The sequence below is a fragment of the Idiotropiscis lumnitzeri genome, chromosome 7, assembly GCF_059441095.1.
Source record: "Idiotropiscis lumnitzeri isolate Australia: NSW breed Sydney's pygmy pipehorse chromosome 7, RoL_Ilum_1.0, whole genome shotgun sequence".
NCBI lineage: Eukaryota > Metazoa > Chordata > Actinopteri > Syngnathiformes > Syngnathidae > Idiotropiscis > Idiotropiscis lumnitzeri.
The window spans coordinates 16,836,869-16,860,884 of record NC_142397.1 but is presented as its reverse complement, the minus strand read 5'-3'; the positions used below and the strand labels follow the sequence as shown (position 1 = coordinate 16,860,884).

General features: G+C 39.5%; 1 protein-coding gene across 1 annotated transcript; it reads right to left on the bottom strand.

Moving 5' to 3' along the window:
- Positions 1–3,145: 3,145 nt before the first annotated feature.
- LOC148333793 (homeobox protein otx5-like) lies at positions 3,146–8,925 on the bottom strand. Its single transcript, XM_088300715.1, has 3 exons — positions 8,221–8,925; positions 7,337–7,488; positions 3,146–5,495 (listed from the first exon to the last, which is right to left on the bottom strand). Exons 1-3 carry the CDS (start codon positions 8,318–8,320, stop codon positions 4,857–4,859), a joined length of 891 nt encoding a protein of 296 aa, XP_088156841.1. The 5' UTR covers positions 8,321–8,925; the 3' UTR covers positions 3,146–4,856.
- Positions 8,926–24,016: the final 15,091 nt, after the last annotated feature.

Here is a 24,016-nt window from a genome sequence, read left to right as displayed (position 1 = left end):
CACCACTGCGCCCTTTAAAGTCCAACATCATCTGTTGACACTTAACTTTTGGGTGACTTTGGGTGAAAGGCGGACAATGCCCTGAATTGGTCGCCAGTCAGTCACAGAGCACATACAAGTCTTATCCGAAAGCAGTGGAACGGCAACGTCAATTCCTTTGTTTGTTTGTTTTTGTTTTTTCTTTTTTTTTTGTATTTTGAAGACATTTGGATTTTCTATCAAAAGATAAATGTCACACCAAAGTTCAGAGGGCCTGCTCAGATTTCATCTAGATGTGTTGAACAACACAGGACTGAGCATGTTTTTTTCAAGGCCACCCACTTTTCAAGTGATCAGAACAGGCATTGTTAAATGAACTCAAAGTGAATGGCATTTTATATTTTGTTTGCTTTTCTTACATAGCTCTCTGGTCTTCATATTTACTTAACAGCAAATGCAGTTTTCAGAGGTGAAAGCCAAAGCCAAAATCAAGCACATTCGAGTGTTTAAGCAATCAGTCTAGCACATCGAGAGACACCCTACCTGTCATGTGTTCCTATACTTTTTGCTCACTTGAAAGTGAAAAAAATTAAATAAATTAGTCTTGCCACTCCAATACATTTGGATGGCACTGAATAGCGCGACCAAACCTTTCACATTTTTTAATGAGTGGGAACTGAACTCATACTGCCTATGCCAAAATCAGGTGAGCGTACCACTACACCATCAGTGCAATTGCAAAAGTTGTTAATTAATAAGCAGACTGTATGTCAGCAATGGGACAAATATCATGAAACTGAGAAGCTCTTAATCCTTCTGATTAAATGAGATTTGTCTCAAGAAAGTTGTTCATAGCGATGAATTGATGAGTGACAGTGTGATGACAAGGAGAAGAGAAGGAAGGGGACGAAGGGGAGGAGGAAGAGGTAGACAATAATCCTGCCTAATTCACTTAGGGTTGCGCTGAGAGAGCAGGACACTAAGAGGATTTGGGACATTCTCTAAATTAGATCAGCAAGAATAACAAACTGCAAGAAGAGGTGGAGCAGAAGGCTTGAGGGGGCACACTACAAGAGGTGGCATGACTCAACTGAAGGAAGCGGGCATGAAGGAGGTGTGAAAAAAAGAAGGTGTGAAGCAGAAGAAGAAATGCTTCCACTTTGGATGGTTTTCCTGGTCAAGACACATTTAACATATCCAGCAAAAATGAAGTCCCAAAATTTAACTCATTCAATCCATGAGACGTGAATATATATGTATATATATATATATATATATATATATATATATATATATATATATATATATATATATACGTTTTCAAAATTGCAGTCCCCGCATCCCGAAGACGTATTTATACGTCTTGGCCTATTTTTTTTGCATCATAGCTCCATGTTTTTATATCTTTAGAACACATATCTGTAGACCTTGCAAAATCAGTCAAAATCCAGAAAAAAAACGCTTTGATTGAGGTTTTTCCTCTCGTGAAAGCGGCTGGGATTAAATGAGTTAATTACCATTGTGAGTGGCCTTCTACAAGTGCGGTGGTCGATCAGTGCCGTAATCCATTTGGTTTGGGTCAATATATTAATCGAAACGCTAAAGTCTGACTTTTACTATTAGTGATATTAACAAGGTGTAAAATTGTAATCTGCAGCAAAGCGCTCAGCCGACGTGTATGCTGAGGGTGACAGTCGCTGGTTGATCCATTCATAGAGTAATGCTGATCCTGTTAGCACTTCTCGCTGCAGATCATTCAAACCTACTTACACTGCTTGTAGGTGTGATTTAGCGGCATTACTGCACGATTACAAATCTTCATGACTTATGGTTTTGATTATGGTAAGCAAAAGACATCAAAGTCACACAGACAACAGCAATATGTGTGACACTCAGTGTTTTTAATGTCTATCATGGCATTTAAATCACAGTAACAGGTCATGTGGCAATTATGTTCCGAGTCCACAAAGCCTTTTCTTTACATGGACTTTGATCTTTTGAAATTAAAACATAGTCTTTATTTGACATTCATATTAGTGCACATAGGTGCAATTCAAATTGAATGTTACCATTTGTAAGTTTATTATTACTGTATTTTATCTTTCAAATGTCTGAATTTGTTTCTACGAGTGTATATGATTTATGTTATGGATGATTCCTCAGCCTCATGCTTGGCACGTGTACATTTGGCTGCATCGGGATTAGGAATCGATTAAAATGAAATTAGACTGCAGGCCACCAGGAGGGAGGAAATGGTGTGGATGGAGAGGGGGAGGTGGGATGTGGGGATGATAGAGAGGCTGGTCAGCTCTTTCAGCCTGTGGCATGATTACAGTGTGCCTTCAGAGCAGACTGGCCGCCAGCTTGTTTCTGGAGGATTAGAGCTCGGAAAGAAATGAATCATATTTCTAAGTCCAGCGTCTATCTGTGTCTGTGTCTCTGCACTCCCCGGTCCATATGCTGCTACTGGGGGGATTAGAGGACCCTCAGCATCTATCTATCTATCTATCTTTCCCACTCCACTCAAAAGTGCTATATTCAATATTACCTCACCTACCATGATGTCCATGATGTTTTTCGACAGATCTACATGTGCTCACTCCAATCTTGTGTGACAAATGTGCAATGGCCAATGGCTTGCAACGTGTGCATGGGACATTCAAAGTAGTCAAACTTGGTAAAGCACACCAGTATGGTCCGAGGGTCACTGTCTCTGACCAGTACATCATTACAAAGTCAAAATGTGCACACATGGGGAGATGAGTGGGCCACTGAAAATTCTCTGTGCCCTCATCATGCTGGACGTTCTGAGAGACACCTGGCACAGGTGGTTTGGCATTGACAACAAGTCTGATGACCATGTCACTCTATCAAACAGCAGCTGGGGTTTCTTTATTGAGAGTGTGTGGTTCTCCAAAAACACGACTTCCTTTTGACCATTGCTCATAGCACACCAAAAATGCCCACTGGAGGATGCTGCAAGCAGCAAACATTCACTACAACATGTAGCCTGCCCTTTTTTTTTGGTCACAGCACGGCTCGAACCCCCTTAAGTTCTAAGGTTCATGTTCTTAGACGTGCAGTACACAAAACATTGACAGAGGTGTTCATTTATACTCTGATAATGCAGCAGCAGCAGCATGCTGGAAGAAGAGCCCAAGCCAGACAAGTTTACACAAGGTTATTTAATGTCTCGGAAACATTAACGCTATCTAGCATGGTAGTGGTGCAGACTGGTCAAACAAATACAGAAGACAAATGAAATATACAAAAGAATAAGAATTATTCATTTCAGAAAAATAAAGCAGAGATGATATAATTATGCAAAAGACAAAAGTAGAGTAAATTAGATTAAGAAGCGTTACCAGCGTTGTTCCTAATACTTGCTACTTTTATCAGATAAAACCCTGAGTTGGAAAAAAAGCAGATACCAGATAAATATAAACAGGAAAAAAAGAAAACAAGTTGGCAGTTTCCTATGATTGGAAAACAAGAGATGCCATGGTTGCATTTCCAGGGTTAAATATGTACAAAAAGACAACAAACGTTTTAGTAATGGCCATGCCATCTAAAGAAATAATGTTGATCACAGTAGTTATACTGATAATATCAACTTCAAAAGAAAGTTCAACGATCTTTACTTTCACTTTGACAAATGCACAAATATTTCAAGAAACAACAATATTTAAGTCTAATACAAAAAAAAGATACAGGAAACACATATATTGATCCCCATCACATTTTGACATAATGGATGGTCATTTTGAGAGAGACACCAAACTCTCTGTGCTAAGGGCGGGCAGGTGCAGTGCCACCTCCTTTCCCTTTCCCTGGTGCAGTCTTTTTGCCCATCAGATCTCTAACAAAAATATAACAATACAGTCAGTCATTATAGATTATAGCAGAAGCGCTTAAATTCTGCCAACTTCCTGTGAAAAGGAGCGAGAGGGGGCTAGTCATTGAGTGCCAATTGCCACAATGAGGCCATTGTTGCCCAAGAGTTGATCCTATTAAACTAACAATGCATGAGCCATTCTCCTCATGATTACAAGCATGCTCAAAGGCAACAAGTTTGTACTGCAGTCACTTCAGGGACTCGATCAAGCCTCTTGACTTGGATCACACGCGGGCTGAAGAGGGTCAGTATCAAACAAGGCTACTGGGGAGCCATCAGCTGTGATGGCCGATTGATCTGCACCTCTTAAAGGTTCCCGTTGGGAAATCGGATCTGATGGGCTCAGTGCTTGTTGAGTGGGGTGATGGAAAGCAGCCTTATTTGTAGAAACAAATTTCACCAAATACAAGACACATCATAAAGGAAAAGAAGGAAGCAGCTCTGTGTTAATTTGACATTTACCTTGTTCAAAACAGTTTAACCATCAAGGCGGTTAACGGTGAAGCAATTCAGCTGTTGGCTGGTAGGCCTACACATATAAGTCAGCGTTTTTTTAAAAGCCATCATTTTGGTGGCCCATGTCTTTCACATGTTGAAAAGTCAAAGTTTTAACTCATATTGTAGAAAGAAAGTCATGTTCATTCTTTAAACATGACATAATTACTCTTTCTTTATTTTTTTTGACAGGTTTAAAATTATGACCGTATTATTTTGACTTCAGTTGCCAAATATCATCAAAGTCCTAAACCACTTTGATGTAGAATTAACTTTCAATTTCTTCGCTAAATATTTACATTTTTATATTGGATGGTTTAGAATTGGGCCTTTTATCAACAGAAAAAAATTGAAATTAGACCAGACACATTTCTTTGCTCAACTTATCAAATCAACAACAGTAATTTGCTCTATTCAACCAACTCTGACTCTGATTCAAAATTTCTTCCCATGTCCCCTCGATGCCCAACCCCTCACTTGATGCTATTTACAAGACCTGGAACTTCCAGGAGTTCTGGTCTTTGTAGTCCAGACAGTCTGTGGCATTGAAATTGAGCTTCCAGGCAGCTTGGTCCTTGTAGTCCAGACAGTCGACGGCTCCGAAGCCAAGTGAAGCGGCCGTATAGCCTTGAGACGAGAGTGAGGCAGGGGATTGGCTGAGGGGCCCGCCCAAGGAGGAGGCAGTGATTGGGCTCAGAGCACCTCCTGTGCCTGACAGCTGCGGGTGCATAGGTGACAAGTAGGAACTACAGTCCAGGCCGGTAAAGTAGGAGGATGAGCCTGCGTAGCTTTGGCTGTAGGCCGGGGCTTGGCTGTAGGTCATGGGGTAGGCGCTGGCACGCTGCATGCAGGGGGTGGTGGAAGCGGACAGGGGGTCTGGCAGAGGAGAGATGGAGGCTGGGCTCCAAATGGACACTGTGGCGCTAGCAGAGCTGGAACTGGGGGTGATGGCGGTTCCAGGCGGAGGCGGCGGCGGGCTGTAGGGACCATTGGCCTGGTTGGCGCTGGCCTCAACGTTGGCCTCCCGAACTGGAGAGGCCTTCTTTTTCGGAGGCCGGGGTTTGGACTGGCCTGTGCTCTGCTGTTGCTGTTGGCGGCACTTGGCGCGGCGGTTCTTGAACCATACCTGGATGATGGAAAGGTCACATCACATTTCAATTTAACATCAGCATCAAAATGCAAGCAAAAACTTAATAATTCCACCCCTAAGAAAATGGAATGGAAATGTTAGTTTTAGTTTTGTTGAGCAACCTTTCTTTGAGACAAGTTGTCTCTCTTTTTTCAGCTTCTTTTTTGTTCTGTTATTGTGATTTGGATCTCTATTTACTAAATTATGTTTAATGTGTCAAGCTATATGAGTCCTGTGCCATTTATTGTTCCATTTCTATTAACTGGAAATTGTACATCAGTTGACTTACCAATTTGCAACCTATATATATATATGTATATATATATATATATATATATATATATATATATATATATATATATATATATATATATATATTAATGCTGTCAAGTGATTAATTTTTTAACTAATTAATCACAAAAAAAATCCATGATTATTTGTGATTAATCACATTTTTCAACTACTATTTTTTGTGAAGCTTGTAACAGATATTTACTTGAATAATATCTTGGAATTGATGCAAAATCACCCAATATGAAGTATATTTAATTCAAAGAATGTTCTAATAGCTTTCTTTGATTCTTAAATATGCTCTAAATGGAGACATCTAAACAGGCATTTTTATTTTTCTCAAAACTGCCCACAAGTGCCACACTCCAGCAGTGTTGTTTTGCAAGGCCCAGTTGGAACTTGAACACGGTGTTTTGTTCTGAGACGTGCTAAAGATGTACAGCTAATATGGCACAATATTGGCAAAGTATGCAAATTATTTTTTAAGTAAATCAAACTGAGTTAACTGAGTTAAAATATTTAACTGAGTTTAATAATTTTGCATTAATCACCTGAGTTAATGCTTTCATTTTGACAGACCTAATATATATGTAGACATATAAAGAGAGAGAGAGAGGGAGAAAAACACCAGGATCTTGCCTTGAAATGTTAAATGATAAACTAGTTGACATGCTTAGCTATTCATCAGATAAATATATATATATATATATATATATATATATATATATACATATATATATATAGGCCGCAGCAACGCTTTGAAAAAATTAAAAATGATATACAAGCCACGCCAGGCTATAAGCCGCAGTTTTGTATGTCGAAAAAAAGAAAAAGACATACATACATACATACATACATATATACACACACACATACACGCGCACACACACACACAAAAAAACACATTTTCGAGTGATAGATCTTGGCAGCTATTGTGGATGAGTGGGTGGCACACAGCTGATGTTTGGGGTGAATCACTGCATGTTCCTGTCCCACATTAAAAAACATACACTGAGCACGATTTATCCTCAGGCGTGAATGTGATGGTTAATGGTTGTTTGTCTACAAGTTTCTTGTGATTGGCTGGCAACCCGTCCAGGGTGGGTTATCCTCCAGCTTTGTATAGAAAACGAATGGATGATACATAGACAGTTCTATTTTAGCTTTTTTCAAAGTAGCCTATATTTTTAATTTTGTTTTTATGAGTTTTCCCCCAGAGATCCAAACATATCCTGATTCTAGGGTAATACACTTAGACTTAGATACGTTTATACTGTGTATATTTGCATGCTTTTTATGAATGTCTGCTGCTAATGCTATACATTAACGGCTACATTACGCAGCCGACTCTGTGTGATCTATATATTTGCTGCTGTAACACCTCAAATTTCCCCATTGTGGGACTAATAAAGGACATCTTATCTTATCTTATCTTAATAATGCCCCTGAGTCGTTTATTACAATAGATCGGTGGAAATGAATAAATAGGATAAATATAAACAGCAATCCCTGTTCTGTAAGTGTCCATAATAATGTGGCATTGTTACCTGGACTCTGGACTCGGGCAAATTGATCTTGAGGGCAACCTCCTCCCTCATGAAGATGTCTGGGTAGCGCGTTTTGGCAAAAAGAGCCTCCAAGATATCCAGCTGTGCGCGAGTAAAGGTGGTGCGCTCCCGCCGCTGCTTACGTGGAGTACCTGCGTGGACATATACACGATCATTGAACTTATAATTATAACGATTGTATTCGAATCGTTGTTATTGTTATTATTACTACATCACTGCTTCATAGTAATACTAATGATGGCGGATGTAAATAACTATTCAGTTTTTAATTTATTTTCTTACTTGTTTCTCATTTATTACTCGACATAAAGGAACACAGACAAGTGGAACTACATTGAACGAAATGAACGGCGTTCATTTTAATAATGTTTTAAAACGAATAAAATGTGTTGCACAAAACAAACTGGAGAACAAAAATTGTACGAGTCAACACATTAATTTTCACTGTTTAATTTTCAAAAGTGCATGTGAAGAGCCAGCCTTGACCTCCAACATGCCTTCTGTCATTTCTTCATCAGAAGATGACAGATGTTGCAAAGGATGCCTGGCGCAAAACCAAATACAAAGAGAGTCACTTAGAAAATATAGGTTACGTGTTAAATAACAGATTGCGGTTTGTTTTAATATTAAGTCCGTGTGAGAACAAACGGCCTTTCCTTTCACACACTTTTTTGCATTGTTTTTTGACACTATAATCCGCTAAATTTATAGGTCAAGTGAACAGATGTTCCTATATAGATGCTGAATCACAACAATTTTAAAAAAAATTGCAGGTTACTCTCACTCTTTTCCCGTCGTTACGCCTCGCATTTAATTTTTTTCACGTCGAAAATGTAACACTTAAACGATAATTTAGTACTTACTGGGGTATCCAACGGCGGTGGTGTGCAGCAGATCCATGCCCGGGCCGGACAGAGTTAACCCGTTCACGGCGTAATGAGGTTGCTTAATGTAGGACATCATGCCTCCTGTGGGCTTTAAAACACTCCCTCGCTCACTTGTTCCTCTTCTCTAGCAACACGGGCCTCCTCCACCTTTTGTTTCTCTCTCTCTCTCTCTCTCTCTCTCTCTCTCTCTCTCTCTCTCTCTCTCTCTCTCTCTCTCTCTCTCTCTCTCTCTCTCTCTCCCTCTCGCTCTGCTTTTTTCCACGTATTTCCACTCTATTCCGCGGTATCCCTTAAGTGGATGCTCACAGTGCTTAGAAGCCTGCAATACACCTGTTGAGCGACACCTGAAAATGAGACGGCTTTACGCAGCGTGTGCGTACGTTTGTATAGTTTAGGTGCGTCACTTTAGAGAGAGAAAAAAAAGGAATTGCCAAAAAGTGAACCGCGCACTAACAAAACAATACAAGATAGGTGTACCACCCTACGCTGTCTTTATGCAGTCCAAGTTGTGCGCACAGACTGTCGAGAAGGAGCCCAAAGATGAAGTTCCAAAAGAGTGCGCCTTCTGATTGCTCTGGTGAATGTTGAAAAGAGGAATAGGGTTCCGGGTGCTCCCTTACTTCAGGCTCCGGGCTGGAGAATATGTTCTTGGAAGCAGAGTGGACAAAGTGAGGCGAGAGAAGAAGTGGTTGGCTAATTAGAACTTACCCAAGTAGACACCCACATCAACCCCCTCCCTCCCGCTTCCCTCCCTCTCTCTCTCTCTCTCTCTCTCTCTCACACACACACACGCACGCACACCCACAAACACACACACACACGCACATATATATATATATATATATATATATATATATATATATATATATATAACGCAAGTCCTACAGTTTGATACGGTCTAAATAAATGGCATATTTTATGTATCATTGACCGGAAAATACCACCATAAAAACTTTTGTCCTTATTACGGTTGAACGAAATGTTTTGAAAGAGGTTAATAATGGATTATTATTGAAACTATAGTTACATACGGCAGTTGTTTCTTGTTTCATGAGCAATATATCATTCGAACAATTCGAAGTAAACTGTATGTATAGGCTTCAATCCTTTTTTGCAGTCGTCGAGTGATTCACGCCAGTCTGAAAATTGTTGACAAACTAACCAATGCATCAGACCTTAGGATTGTAAATAGTTTTTTATTTATTTATTTGTTATTTGTATTTATTCATATAGTTTTACATGAAGTCCCGCATATGACTGTCTCGTGGGAAATTTGGACGATCATGAATAAAAAAGTGGTTAATATTTATGATTCATGTTGTACTGCGTCTTGCCATTAATTCTCAATGGAAATATGGGTGACTGTGGCCAAGTGTGGAGGAGAGCTACAGGTCGGATTAAAGACAGCACAAAAGAACGCTTGTTCTGCAATTAAATCCTTTCTTGAAACACAGCACTCATGCTCCCACCAACCCGTGATCAATAATAATAATAATAATAATAATAATAATAATAATAATAATAATAATAATAATAATAATAATAATAATAAATAGCGTTTAACATCTGCAAATAATGTGCTCCTCACGCAGCAAATTTGAAACATATCACGTACTTAATGCAGATTTTACCACTTCAAACTAATGCTGCGATATGACACAATTAGTTTTATCTTGTTTTTAAAGGCTAAGATCATCTGATGCCCTTGATTCTGTTTAGTCTGTGAAAAAGTGGTGTCACTCATTTTATCAAGGCAAATTGAATGCTTTTTCGTTTTTTTGTTTGTTTGTTTGTTTGATTGTTTTTATTTTGTTGTTGTGGTTTACTTATTTTCCCGGATTGATTTGCGTTTGTCCCATGCGCTGTGCGTCCTCTCAGGTTTACGAGTGCGCCGAGACAATTTCACAGCGTCCAAAGCCGATTCTCTTTGCTTGTTAATTGAATCGGCTTTCTTATAGTTTAAAATCCACAGACACACACGCACATAGACATGAAAGACAAGCACACAAGGCCATGTAGCTGCGGCCCAAAGTGTATAAGGGGTTTATCTAGCTGTGTAAAGCCAAAGCGGAGATATAAAGACACAGACCGCAGGCAGAATTTCACCGGCGTGTTTCAATATTTCCAAATTGAAAAAAGTGAAATATCTTCACCTGCTCAATGAGGTGAGTGTGTTTTGTATAGGCCCGTGACTGCGTGACTGTGTGCGCGTGCGAGTGTGTGGGGTGGGGTGGGAGGAGGTGTGCGCGTGCGCGTGTGTGCTGTTTTGTACTGAATAGGGCCGACCTGCTGTGCGCGCTTCATCAGCTCTTGTTTCACTTGATTTGTTGTTGTTATTTTTGTTGTCGTTGTTGACGTCGACCAATGAAAGAAACAGACAAACACCGAATAGAAAAAAAATACAATTCGAAGTGGCCATGCAATCGCTGAATTTCCCTGCGCGCGCAACTGAGGCGAGCGCGCGCTTTTCCACGTAAAAGCTCCGCTCGCTTCACCTTTCCAAAAATTCTTTCCTAATAGAAAATGGACATTTGTCTTTCTGTCAACGTGTGTCAACGAGTGTCCAGAAAAGTGAACGGAATATTTACATCTTCAGTCTATTATGAAAATTCGATATTTAGTTAAAAGTATTTCTTTCAATTACGATGATTAGTATTGTTTCTATTTATTATCATTACAAAAGTAGGAATTGTAAATTTCGATTCTCAGAAAGTTCATACAGCTGGGTTCGAATCGAATACACAATCGGTCAGTGATAAGGGCAGAATTATTTAATGACTTTCGGCGCACACACCCCTGTAGTGTTCATTTAGCGCCCCCCCCCCCTTTATTTACGTTGATTTTTTTAAATTTGTTTCTATATTGAACGAAATAAGTTATTGCTGTACGGTGAAGTTGTTTGCGTAGCAATTTGTTCTGCATACCCAATGTCTGATTGGACGCACTAGGACCCGGAGCTCAAACAAATTAAGGACAGCCACCACATAAGAGGCTTAGTACATCTAATCTATACTTACACACACACGCGCACGCCTACACTCGCACACACACACGCACACTCCCCCCCCCACGCACGCACGCACACACACACACACGCACACACACGCACTGAGTATTTCACAAACATCCCATTTTCTAACAAGCACGCATACACTCCCAGAGGCGGCCATGCCGGCCATTGTATTTTCATTTAGTTTTCATTTTCTCCAAACTCTTTTATTCCCCTGGTTGACCTTATGGTCCCTTCCACTTTGTTGGAGAACATTTGCCCATATGTTCTCCTATTTCTCTCATGCAATTTCATTAGCATGCAAGCGCGTCTTTCTCAGTAAACTGAAGAGAGAGAAAAATTGCAACAGCTGAGTGAGAAAACCCTTGGACCTTTATTTACGGAAAAGTGAACTGTTGGAATCCCCATTTTGATTCAAGTGGTCATTTTGAATTCTATTTGAAGGATTCTCCAATTACTTAAAAATAACAAAAAATAATGATTTCTTACAATACATTTACTTGCCTTTTTGTTTAATGCGTGAGTGGGGTTCAGAAATGTCTTCATGGATTTCATTTACTGTCGTTGAAGCCAAATCAAATAGCAGCACAAACCAAGGGACCACATCACACTCACACAAACCATTTGCACACTTTCCCAGCTGTTACCTCTGACATGATGATGTTCGATACACACACTGTATCACAGCATATTTGTATGTCTGTGTATCCACGGTGTGATTATAGTGTGTGTGGGGGTGTGTATGTGTGTGTGTGACAGTCACGCACCCACACATAAACACCCACACGCATGCACAGAGTTCAGCCGATTTATCATAATATGCTTTATCTGAAAAGTAAGTATCTTACCTCGGGATAAAGGGAGGAAAGAGGGGTTTGTGGCCAGATTGACAGAGCAAGGGTGGATGGAGAGAATGGAGCTCTGGCTGCACATGCAGGCACACAGAGCGGGACATGCACTTTTTTGGGCCGGATCGATCACTTTTGATAAGGTAACTGCTGTGGTACAGAGTTATGGAGAGGGGTGGGCCTATGCAGGGCAAGGCTGTGTGTGTGTGTGTGACAGAGAGACAGCGATATTGGCTATCGGCAGTGCATATGTAAGGTGTGTATATAAGGACTGGTGCAGGTTGCAAATGTTACCGTGAGAATGCAGGGTGAAGAAACAATGTGGTGTGAAGGAGGAGTCCAAGTCTGAAGAGCAGGATGATCAAACATGGCTGAAAAAGAGAGGGATGAGGAAGGGGGCTTATGGGAGGGGCATCAGTGGAGTTTTCTGTGCTATGAGAATGATGCTTTTGTTGTTTTCTACAGTGGGTCACTTTGATGTCTTTGTAATTTCGTCATTGTGTCTGCTATCTTTGAATGGTTGAGTTGTTTAAAATTTGTGTTATGTGGAAGTCAGTGAATGTCAACTTTTCATCGCTGTGAAGAAAAGATTTGACCGTGTGAAGCCATTTCAAATGTTGGCCATTTCAATGCATTCAGCACGTTTGTCTCAAGTTTTAGGATCGTAGGGACGAATTTGTCGATGGCTTTTTTGTGTGGTGTTTTCATGATTCACCTGTGCTTGTGTGGCCAATCGAAAACTCTGAAGAACGGGTGTCAAAGTCGAGGCCCGAGCCGATTGGTTACATTGTTGTTTGAGGCCCACTAAAGCAATATAAAGTGTGTCAACTTCATTTTTCTTAATAAATTGACTAGTTCTTTTCATTTTGGAAGAATAGTTCCACTAAAATTGCATTTATTCTTCAAAATTTAATGCCAATACAAGTATTTAAGTATTGTATTCTTAAACATTCAGTAATCATTATTTTTCCTTTACTTATGATTTCAAAATGCAAAATATACAAAATCATGATTTGATGCGCACTTTGTAAAACAAACATTATGTGTTTTTGTTGTTTTTATAATCAATAGCATTGCAGCAGCCCATTTCAACTCAAACGGCCCTTGAGTTTGTTGTGAAATTAGCTATATATATATATATATAAATATATATATATATATATATATATATATATATATAAACACAATTATTTTCTTATTTTCTAAATGTTTTTTTTGACTGTCCACCTGTACACTGCGATTGACTGCCGACCAAGTCAGCTATAGGATACCCATGATCCTTTGTGGCACAAAGTCAACCATGATTCACATGCCCCTGGTATTCATCGATAAACTCCAGAATTTATGTAAATTTCAGTTAATAATTATGGTATAGGTTTAGAGGTGCGAAAGATCAATGTGAGCATACTTGAGCGTGTGTGTGTGTGCGTGCGGGGGGGTGGGTGTGGGTGTGTGTGTGTGTGTGTGTGTGTGCATGTTTTATATTTTATAGGAGGTCTGGCAAGCTGCATAAATTAGTATAGAGTTGAGAAGTATGTGTTCATCCATAGGCCATATAGAAGGATTAGTGGATCAGAGTGAAGCATAAACTAAGGCTCTTATCACTTATGGCCTGTACAGTATATACTGTACATATGGTAAAGTTTACATAATGCAGATGAATAAATGGTTGTATGTGAGTTAATTTTTTTAGCTCACTAATCAGTATCAGAGATGTGTATGTGTTCTAATGTAGGGTTAAGTCATTAATTTATGTATTATATTTATTTTTTATATTTTTTTGCTTTGAATATTCATCAGAAGATTCGGCAGTCTAAACAGTTACAATGGATATTCGTCTCCACACAGACACACTTGCCTGTCTGATATGTTTGTGATGTTCACATTAGGGTGAACATCGCATTTTGATCAATTTCACAGACAGCAGCCCCCTGTTGCGTTCAAGTGCGTGACCTGCTGCCTGCTGGGGGTGGACAGACCTCTAATCCACTGCAGACAGCAGCAGGTGGGGTCAGTGGGGGTGTGTTTGTGCGTGTGTGTGAGTGTGTGAGAACATCATTTAGCCCCCTCTAGACCAGAGTCTACGGCTTTAGCAAGCAACACCTGTTCATGTCTTCATACTCATACACTTAGGATGAGATGATTAATTGACTATCTCTTGAATGTAACCATTTGAAAAGAAATACACACTCACTGGCTGCAGATTAGGTACACGTGTAAATAATTACATCTAATTTAAGAACTATCAAAAATGATGTCTTACGATAACAACAGCAAATAATGTTAACTATTCTGTTAAAGCAATTTACAGTACATTTAAAAAATGATAGCGCTCTGTTTTTATTTCCATGGTCAGCGAGGTATATATTCAATAATGAGAATTATTTTGGGTGAAATTTTATCAAGCTGAATCTGATATTATTTGGAATATTAAGTCACATGTGAAATGTATGCGCTACAATATTACAACGACAAAATTGGGCATTTGGCTGGCACACAAACAGTATACACACACGCACGTACACACGCACGCAAGCAGGTATTGTGGCTGTGTTTATCTGCTGGTGTGGCCGCAATATAAATCATGCAAATACATCTGGGTGCAAGTTGGTGTCGCATAGTGCCCTGCAGCATGCACATACACCTCCACCTGCAGCCCCATCATCCCATATGGCAGTAGACAGCAGTAGTAATCATGGAAGTGGAGCAACAGGCCTTGAGCTTCACTAATCCCCAGCCTCACTCCGACACGTGCCACACTGATGCATATAACCAAACTGCACGCACACACGCACACGCACGCACACGCACACACGCACACACGCTGCACAGACACATGACAGACAGAGCGCCACACATATGCAAACACAATACAATATGAACAATGTTCATCTTGTTATTTGCCTGACTATGCACATGCATAAAAGGACCGGTGAATTTGCCACTGGTGCCTGTAGGATTAGTGTGTATCGTTAAGAACACTCGCTCACTGACTTGCAACCATTCTCTCAGACCCATACAAGTAAAATAAGTGTGCAAGTCTGTTTCATTCAAATCAGCAATCTCTTTTCAAATGCAGTTTTGTGCATTTTTAATAAGAATTTAAATAACACAAATAATGCAGAACCTTCACATAATAATTACCATGTTTTCCAAAAAGCACCTTGCACACCAAAAGCATTCCTTCTCACACATATACAAAGAGTCAAACACACACTCACTGCAACACGTAGCCCATACACACAAAACCCTTTAACTGTGACGCAAACGGAGACAAGGCAACAATGGCTCTCTTATTGTTAATTGGCCGTTTAATCCCAAGGAATGCGTCTGATTAGTACCCGCCGGTGGGTCGGACTCTTGCTCAACACTCACAATCACTTGACAATGGACGGGCTGTAAGAGAGATCTGGGTGTAGGCACTCACACGCGGCTGCATACGGCAAACATAATAAGGTGCAAAAATACACAAAGAAGCATGTAGCATCATTAAATGTTTAGACAAAGTCGTCTCATAAACATGATTTAAAAGTTGATTTGAACACTTGTTCACAATAACAAGATAAATAACATTTCGGAAATCAAGCATCCTAACATAATTCATGTTAGAATGAGACAAATACAAAATTTTGGGTTAAAAGTAGAGCGATCACAATTATCTGAATAATTCACAACTACTTTGACAATCTATGAATCGTTTCGACTAGAGCCACTATTTGGCTTAATCTTCTGATTTCAATCTCTCAAAAGGAAAAATCGGATTTCTGTAATAAAGATAGACTGATGGCCGAGTGGTCTAAGGCGCCGCGTTCCGGACGCAGTCTCCCCAGAAGGCCTGGGTTCGAATCTCGTGGCTGCCAGGATGGCCGAGTGGTCTAAGGCGCCGCGTTCAGGACCCAGTCTCCCCAGGAGGCCTGGGTGCGAATCTCGAATTTCCCCATTGTGGGACTAATAAAGGCATTATTATTATTATTATTATTATTCACTACATCAATAAGACATATATAAGACATCTCCAAACATCTGCATTTTCTTTGAAAAAAAATTCTGAAAATTAAAAATAATTTCCCCTTTATGGCATGTCACGGGCCAAACCACTAACATTCATGGAAAAAAATAATGTTAATTTTAATCTACGACCAAAATAATCGTTATTTGCGTTTGTAGTATGAGGAACCTGTAATTGGCATGTACTTAAACCTGAAGCGCAGGGTGCCGATTTTATGCCTAAGACGAGCACAAAATGCAGTCATACTGTGCACATGAATTGAGTATTTTTTCTTTTGATATTTTTGTAGGCAGGTGCTGTTAGAAATGGCCATTTGCGGCGTAGGAGTGAAGAGAGTCATCTTACTTCTTGGTCAAACAAAGCGGCTCTCCTTATTCCCGTGAAATCCAACATAGATGAGGCTTCCTGGGCTGGCCTGAAATACTGGCGGCATCTCACTGACAGACTAATCGGCTTGACGATTCCCACCTTTGATGAAAGCAATGCATTTAATCCATTTATTTGTACAATGATTCAGAAGGTTCGATGCATGCTGTTAATGAATGAAATACGATGACACCCACAACACATATCAGCAGAACACAGAATCTGTCTTCCCCCACCTGGATCAAATCCACCAAAATCGTGGTAGACCACCAGTGCCTCAACTTTGACCTGATTTTACCTGGTCTAAAGTCTTGTTTACAATCTGTCACCACATTCAGGGGCCCTTGAAATTCATATGTGCCAGTTTTTACGCCGAGCGCACATCTGCCTGTCAACTATAGTCGAGCCTTAGAAGTGTAGCCCTTCACATTAATCAGTACTCAACAAGTAGCGCTCAGTTGATAAGCACAGTACTCCCTCTTGTGTCATATTGCTTTTTTGTTTCTTTAGTTTTATTTATCATTATTCAATAGTAAATAAACAACAATAACCAGGTAATAAACAGCTATTGGAAAAGTTATATTGCACTACATTTTTGTGCAAAATAAATGTTTATCCAATTATTCCATTAATCACTGGAATAACTGATAGAATAATCAATCCAATAATATTTGCTAGTTACAGCCTTCGTCAAAAGTAACTCAAATATAGTAAAACAGCTTACCCAGCGCTGAGTTCAGGAGGACCTAGACATTTCTGAGTAATTTATAGCAAGCAAGCACTGATGATTTGACCGAACATGTCGGGTCATGATTTTGAACCAACAAGGGATAAGAATAAAAACTACCCATACTGATGAGTTAAAGCTACCAAGACTTGGGTTGCCAGGTTAGCAGTACGGCTGAGGTGAAGAGTGACACAAATTTTCCAACCAACATTTTCGTAAGAAGGAGCAACCCTGCCTTGCCACCATACCGTAGCAAGTCCCTTGCCTGATATATTAAGCACAGTTTGCCTATGCCAGCTAACGTTTGGTGAGCGAAGGGGTCACCAATAATTCCCTGGGTTCACATAAACAAACAATTAGTTAGACTTACATTCACACCTATTGACAATTTTGAATCATCAGTTAACCTAATGTGTTTTTTGGGGAATGTAAGCTGGGAAAAGCCACACATGCAATAAAATGCTACCTCCACACACGTGGACCACCAAGATCCAAACTTAAGAAATTTTGACTATGATGCAAGCTATGCTAACCACTTTAGCTCGCCATGTTTTATCAAAATGTAAAAAAAAAAAAAAAAAAAAGTAAAATTTGTCAAAATTTATTGACACATTTTCTACTTACTTTACTTTATTGTCGGCACATATTTTACATTGGAACAATACCCAACACACCACCAAACAAATATGTCATAAAAAAATGATGTACATACTGCCTGTCACTATAAGCTGCTACACCATTTGTAGTAGTAGTGGCCAAAATACGACGGGAATACAAATGTAAGGATATTTATCACCTTTGGAGGTTTGAAAAAAAGTAAGTAGTCACGACAGAAATGACTGAGGTCACAGGTGACAAAGGACTCCGTGTGTATGCTTTTCTGCATGTGTGTTGTGTAGGAGGTCCCGGCAGGCTGCATCACTGCTGACACACTGCTGTGGGCAAATCCAGCTTAGTGTGTCTAAAACAGGCCTTCGAAATCTGCCACAGGGCCCCTAATGCTAGGGCCGCTGTCACCCTCAATCACTCACACACACCTAATCCCCACGCCGTGACCCAACGCACACGCACACACGCACGCACACACTGCCTAGGTGCCTGATGCACTGGACCGATTCAGTTTGGTAGGCGGTCTCGGTACCAGGCAATACCAGCCACGGGGTCAACTTTTCATACTGAGGGAAGGAAGCACGGAGTGGTGCGAGGAAAGAAACTGTTGCAGAGGGAGGTGGACAAGTTTGGGGTGAGAAGCAAAGAGAAGAGGAAGGGCTGCTTGAGGGCTGAGATGTTGGACTCAAAGTCAAATAAACTGTAATAATAAGCCTTAATCAACTGATGGTGCTTTTGAAAGTTTGTTGAACCAAAGCAAAACATTCAAAGTACTCAGTTGTAAACATAAAAAAAAGTGGAAGTGGCGTGATTTATTTTTATTTTTTTTAGAAAAGATTTGCACTAATGAACAGTAATATTGTGAGGAACATATTATATTCCAAATATATGGATCATTTAAATACTCCAGAGGTATGCCATACATTCAACATCATTCGAACACGTTGAGATGTACTCTACCGAGATGTTTTGTCCTCACTAGTAGAATATTTCCTGCCCTAGTAGTAACATTTGTATTGCTCTTGTAGATCACTTATGTCTTACTCAGGTTGTTTTTCTTCCACTATTTTCTTCCCCTACTGTGTGACATTCCACTGTTATGTTGACTTGTCTTACTGTAAAGTGGGCAAAGAGCGTACTAGTACGATATGGATATTTCAACAGTCTTGGAGGCTATCTGGTTGTTTGTGAAAATGCCTTGGAGCGGGCCACTTTGTGAAATAGTGCAGCGGTTGAGAGAAAGTTCAAAAAGTGGCAGAAAAATATGAAACGATTAAGACTTCTAATAGACCCTCTTTGGGCACACACCATAATTACGGCCACGGCGTTGCACAGAATCACCCGTGGGTTGGTCAAGTAAAATCAACAAATTGGGATTTACATCCATGCATTATCAGAGCTGCTTCTGCTCACGGGGGTCCCAAACGCACTGGAGTTTATCTCAGTCGCCTTCGGGCAGTAGGCGGGGGACACCCTGAACTGGTTGCCAGCCAATCGCAGGGCACCCAAAGACAAACAACTAGCCACACTCACGATCATACCTAAGGACAATTTAAAGTGTCCCATCAACCTGCCATGTATGTCTTTGGAAGGTGGGAGGAAAGCGGAACACCCGGAGGAAAGCCATGCAAGCAGAACATGCAAACTCCATCCTGGATGGCCGGAGTCAGAATCGAACCCTGCACCTCTGTATTATGAGGCCGATGTGCGAACCAGTCGCCCACTGCGCCGCCCCATAATTTTACAATTATTTCAAATGTTTTTTTGCACGGATGCGAGTTTTTAACTTTTAAAATCTCACTCCATAACACGATGGCCTCTTTGTGCCGAAGATGAGGGTTCGATTGCGGCCTTCCTGTTTGGAGTTTGCATGTTTGCCAGGGTTTTTCCAGGTACACTGGTTTCCTCCCACATTCCAGAAACATGCATGGTAGGTTGATTGAATAGTCAAAATTGTCCCTAGGTGTGAGTCTGAGCGTGGGTGATTGTTCATCTTTGTGTGCCCTGGCTGGCAACCAGTCCGGGAGTACCCCACTTGAACACTAAATATATTGTGCATTCACTTGGGTATAGGTTGAAAAGAATCTGCAAATCATTGCATTCTGTTTTAATTTACGTTTTACACAATCTCCCAACTTTGTTTGTTATTTTAACACTGTGTTAACACCACTGCAGTGCACAGATCTATTTAGTGGCATTAGTGTTAAACTCACTGTCCTGACAACATTTATTCAAAATGTTTGCTATTACATACAAATCTCTTCCCAGAATGTGTCAGCAAATCCAGTTCAGTATATGTGTTTAAAAAAATGCATTTGGCTGCACTGCAGTAAACTATAAATGATTGGAAAGATTGTTCCTCTTCCACCCACTGATCAAGTGTACTCAAAAACAAATGTATTTTCCCCCACAGGTTATCCTTCCCATGCAGAACAAGCAGAACAAGATTAGATTTGAAAGTCCACAGACAGCAGCAGTCAGTACAGGTCTTCAAAAATCATCTCAGCCTACGCTAATTTCCACGATTCAAAGTAAATGTACTAATAATCATTCGAAAGGGAAGGTACTGTATACAAAATGGAGTTGAATTTGTCTGCATTTTATACACATTTTAAAATAACCTCTGTTTAGTATCCCTACACCCTGTAACTCCTTGACCCTTTAAGCATCCAGTGAAGGATTGGATTCAGTGGAGCAATCATTACGTTATCTGGTCTAGTAGCGTAACATAGAGCGTCTTGCACTACAGCTTTAAGGAGACTCGTAAGGCTGCTGCCGTCACTCTCTTACTGCGACAGACCTCTCAGCCTAAATCTTCATTGTGTCTGAGGAGAGGAGCCAACATCCTTCTTTGCAAGCAGGAGTACTCACTATAGTGCCGTTGGCTGTTGATGTAAAATAAATTCCTACCATCATAAGTATTATTACAGTTTTTTTTTCATTAATAAATAGTTGCGGAAAAGTAAATCACTTTCATAGTTTGGGGTATTTAATTATTTTTGAAGAATACTTTGGTGTAATTCACATGTCATTAGAGGGATTGGATAATGACAAGTAATACAATTGGTATGACATCACTAAATTTTACTATGCAACCATGAATGTATGATGTAGGCAATAAGTAAGAATCTCGGATTCGCTCCTTCAAGGCAATATGGTTTTTAATCATCTTTATCGCTATCTTGCATATGGATGTAATGACACTGTATCCATCTGTTGTTTGTATTTTGTACCTTTTTTGTTTATGATCCAGGTGAGTAAAGTAATGCGCATTATATTCCTGTTTATTACGTACATGTGCATGTTACATTGCATCTTGTTTCAGAAATGATGTGGTACTTTTATGAATAAAGGACAATAGGAGACCTAATTTGGTGCAGACTGTCAATGTTTAAAATGTATTTATTGTAATGATTGGATCAGGTTCTGTTGGTCCGTGTACAGAAATGGACACCAGATTACTTGAGAAGGACAGTGATCCGTAACCCCAAATCCCGATGCGTCACTCTGGAAACTGAAGAGAGGACACGCACACAGGCACATATAATAGGTCATGATCAGGTTAACACCCACCCACACAAATGCCGCCAACATAGCATTGTGTAATTGTCTCTGGAGTCAAAATAGATGTGCAGCTTGTTGTTACACTGCAAACTGCAAAAATATATCATTGCAGCACACGATCTTTCCTAAAATTGACTGCGCCATGGCACCCATTTCCCATTAGAAAAATATCAGCAAACATGGTGAAGAAACATTTTGCTGTTTTGCTGCATGTAAATGTCATTAGCTGCCAACAGCAGTGAAGTCAGTCCAAAGTGGGAATGCTTTTAGACCTTTTTTCCCCATAACTAAAATTAAGGTCTTTCAACTAATTTTTAAAACCATGTTCTCCAAAATAATTTTCTTGCATTGTTGTTCTGTTTGTAATTTTAGTAAGATACACTTGTTTATTTACTTTGCATTTAAATGTCTTGCTCTTTTATTTGTACATGTGGTAAATGTTATACCTTGAGTTTTGTGATTCACCTTGTATGTTACATATTTTATATAAATAAAACTGCGATGCCTCAATAAAGAATTTAAACAAAATAGGGGAAATTGTATAATTTACCGCTGCGCCCTTGGGATGAAATACACTCAATTACACGACCAGTGGACAATGACGCTATCTCCTGGACATTTGAGGCACCTACAGAATCTGCTCCACTGGACAGAATGTCAGAAAGGTGGCCCTGAGGTCTATGCAGGACTGAAAGTGCCAATTTTGGCACTTTTTTTCAATTTTGAAAAAAAAAAAAAATACACCATCAAATGTTTAATTAAAATTATCGTTAATTGTGTCATAGAGTCACTGATGGTGTGGTGGTACACCCGGACCGCCTGACTTGCGTAAGGGCAGCGTGGGGTCGGTTCCCACTCGGTGACGGTGTCTATGTCTGCCCTGTGACTGGCTGGCGACCTGTTCAGGGTGTAGTACGCCTTCTGCCCGTAGTCAGCTGGGATACGCTCCAACACCCTCCAGCGACCCTATATATATATATATATATATATATATATATATATATATATATATATATATATATATATATATATATATATCACGCATCAAAGTTTGGTGGGCGGGTCCTAACACTTGATTGGTTGCACAATTCATTAAATTAAGGCAAATCAGCCTCTTCATTTGTTTGAATACTCAAGTAAAACAACTAAATATAAATCTCAATCGCTCAATCGAGGTAGCTCATGAAAGTCCTCCATCGTCGTAGCTGCCATGTTTGCAACTACTGGCCAAAGCAAAGGTTTAGACAATATTTGAGTTCGTCTGCGATTAGACCCGCCCACTAACTTTGATGGCCGAGATTTACAGATCAAGATAAATTCATGAAACACTGCAACACGGGACGAAGAAAAAAATATTACAAATATTATTATATACAGAATTAATTAATTAAATACAGAAATAATCAAATTTATATTTATTTTACATATAATTATTATTAATTTAATTAATTAACGACACATTGATTTATTATACATTTTTATTAATAATATTTTATATACATGTTAAATTAATAACTTAAATAATAAATTAATTAATGACAATTTTAATTAAACATTCCATGGTGTATTTATTTATTTCATTTGGCACATTCAGTCCTCCTTAGAGGTCAAGATATGTCTCACGTGCGCCATCTGCTGTTCAACCAAAGATGCTCTCATGGCACTTGTATTATTATGAGAGTTTTGGAAATTGAAAAATTCAGGGGAGGCAAAGGTACAGACGGGCTAGATTTAGCACAATAAATACTCGCATGAAAAGCGATCTGGTAAAAGTAAAAATACTGATTGAGTCCTTTGCTCCACTAAAATGTATAGTCCAGCCTGATAAAAGTAAAAATAAATGTTTACTGTCAATTATATACGAGAGCTATTTGATAACCTGGCACAAAGAAGGAAAAAAGTACAATTTTAATTATATTTATATAGCTAGCAATAGCTAGCTCGCGTTGGTTTGGGCTTTCGTCCTTTTAAAACCTGTTCCTATTATTTTGATGTTTACATCTAACAAAATCTGCTTTAAACGTTAATGACAACAAGTGATAAGCTAAACTTCACCTGTGCGGGTTTTTTTCAGAGTACAGATTTTCGAACGAAACAAGTCTATTTTGACAAGGAGTAAAAAATAGAGCTTTTTTTTCAAATGCCATAAAACGTCATCAGAAAATTAAAAATCAACATAAAGTGGATAAAATGTCAACTTAACACCAGAAACGAATAATTTTAATTGCAATTATATGCCTCCTTTCCATTACTGGCTTTGTCGGGAGTGCAAGGAGGCAGTTTATACTCTCCTTTCATGACTAAACATTCATCCACTTTCTGTCCAATACAGGGTGAACATATACAAACTACCACTCAGCATTATGGTCACACACCCCTTTGGACAATTTAGTGTCTTCCTAACATGCATGTTTTGGATTTATGGGAGGAGAAAACCTGCAAGCTTGAAGTGAACAAGCAAACTCCCCATATTGACAGTGGTTCTGAATCCAATCTTGAACCTCACACTACCCCACACACTGTGTTGATAATGCCGAAATAAAGAGGCCCCAAAATGTAAAAAGAACTCAGATAAAAAGCACTTTTTCTTCGTTTACCGTTCTGCCTACCTGATGAATTGTCACACGACGTTTTGGGGA

What these genes read in the sequence shown, in the direction of transcription:
- LOC148333793 (XM_088300715.1), bottom strand. Translation starts at nt 8,320, where the DNA reads ATGATGTCCTACATTAAGCAACCTCATTACGCCGTGAACGGGTTAACT. An exon ending in CACCGCCGTTGGATACCCCA is followed by an intron (nt 7,489 to 8,220) that starts GTAAGTACTAAA and finishes ATGTCCACGCAG; the next exon opens with GTACTCCACGTAAGCAGCGG. An exon ending in TGCCCGAGTCCAGAGTCCAG is followed by an intron (nt 5,496 to 7,336) that starts GTAACAATGCCA and finishes TCCATCATCCAG; the next exon opens with GTATGGTTCAAGAACCGCCG.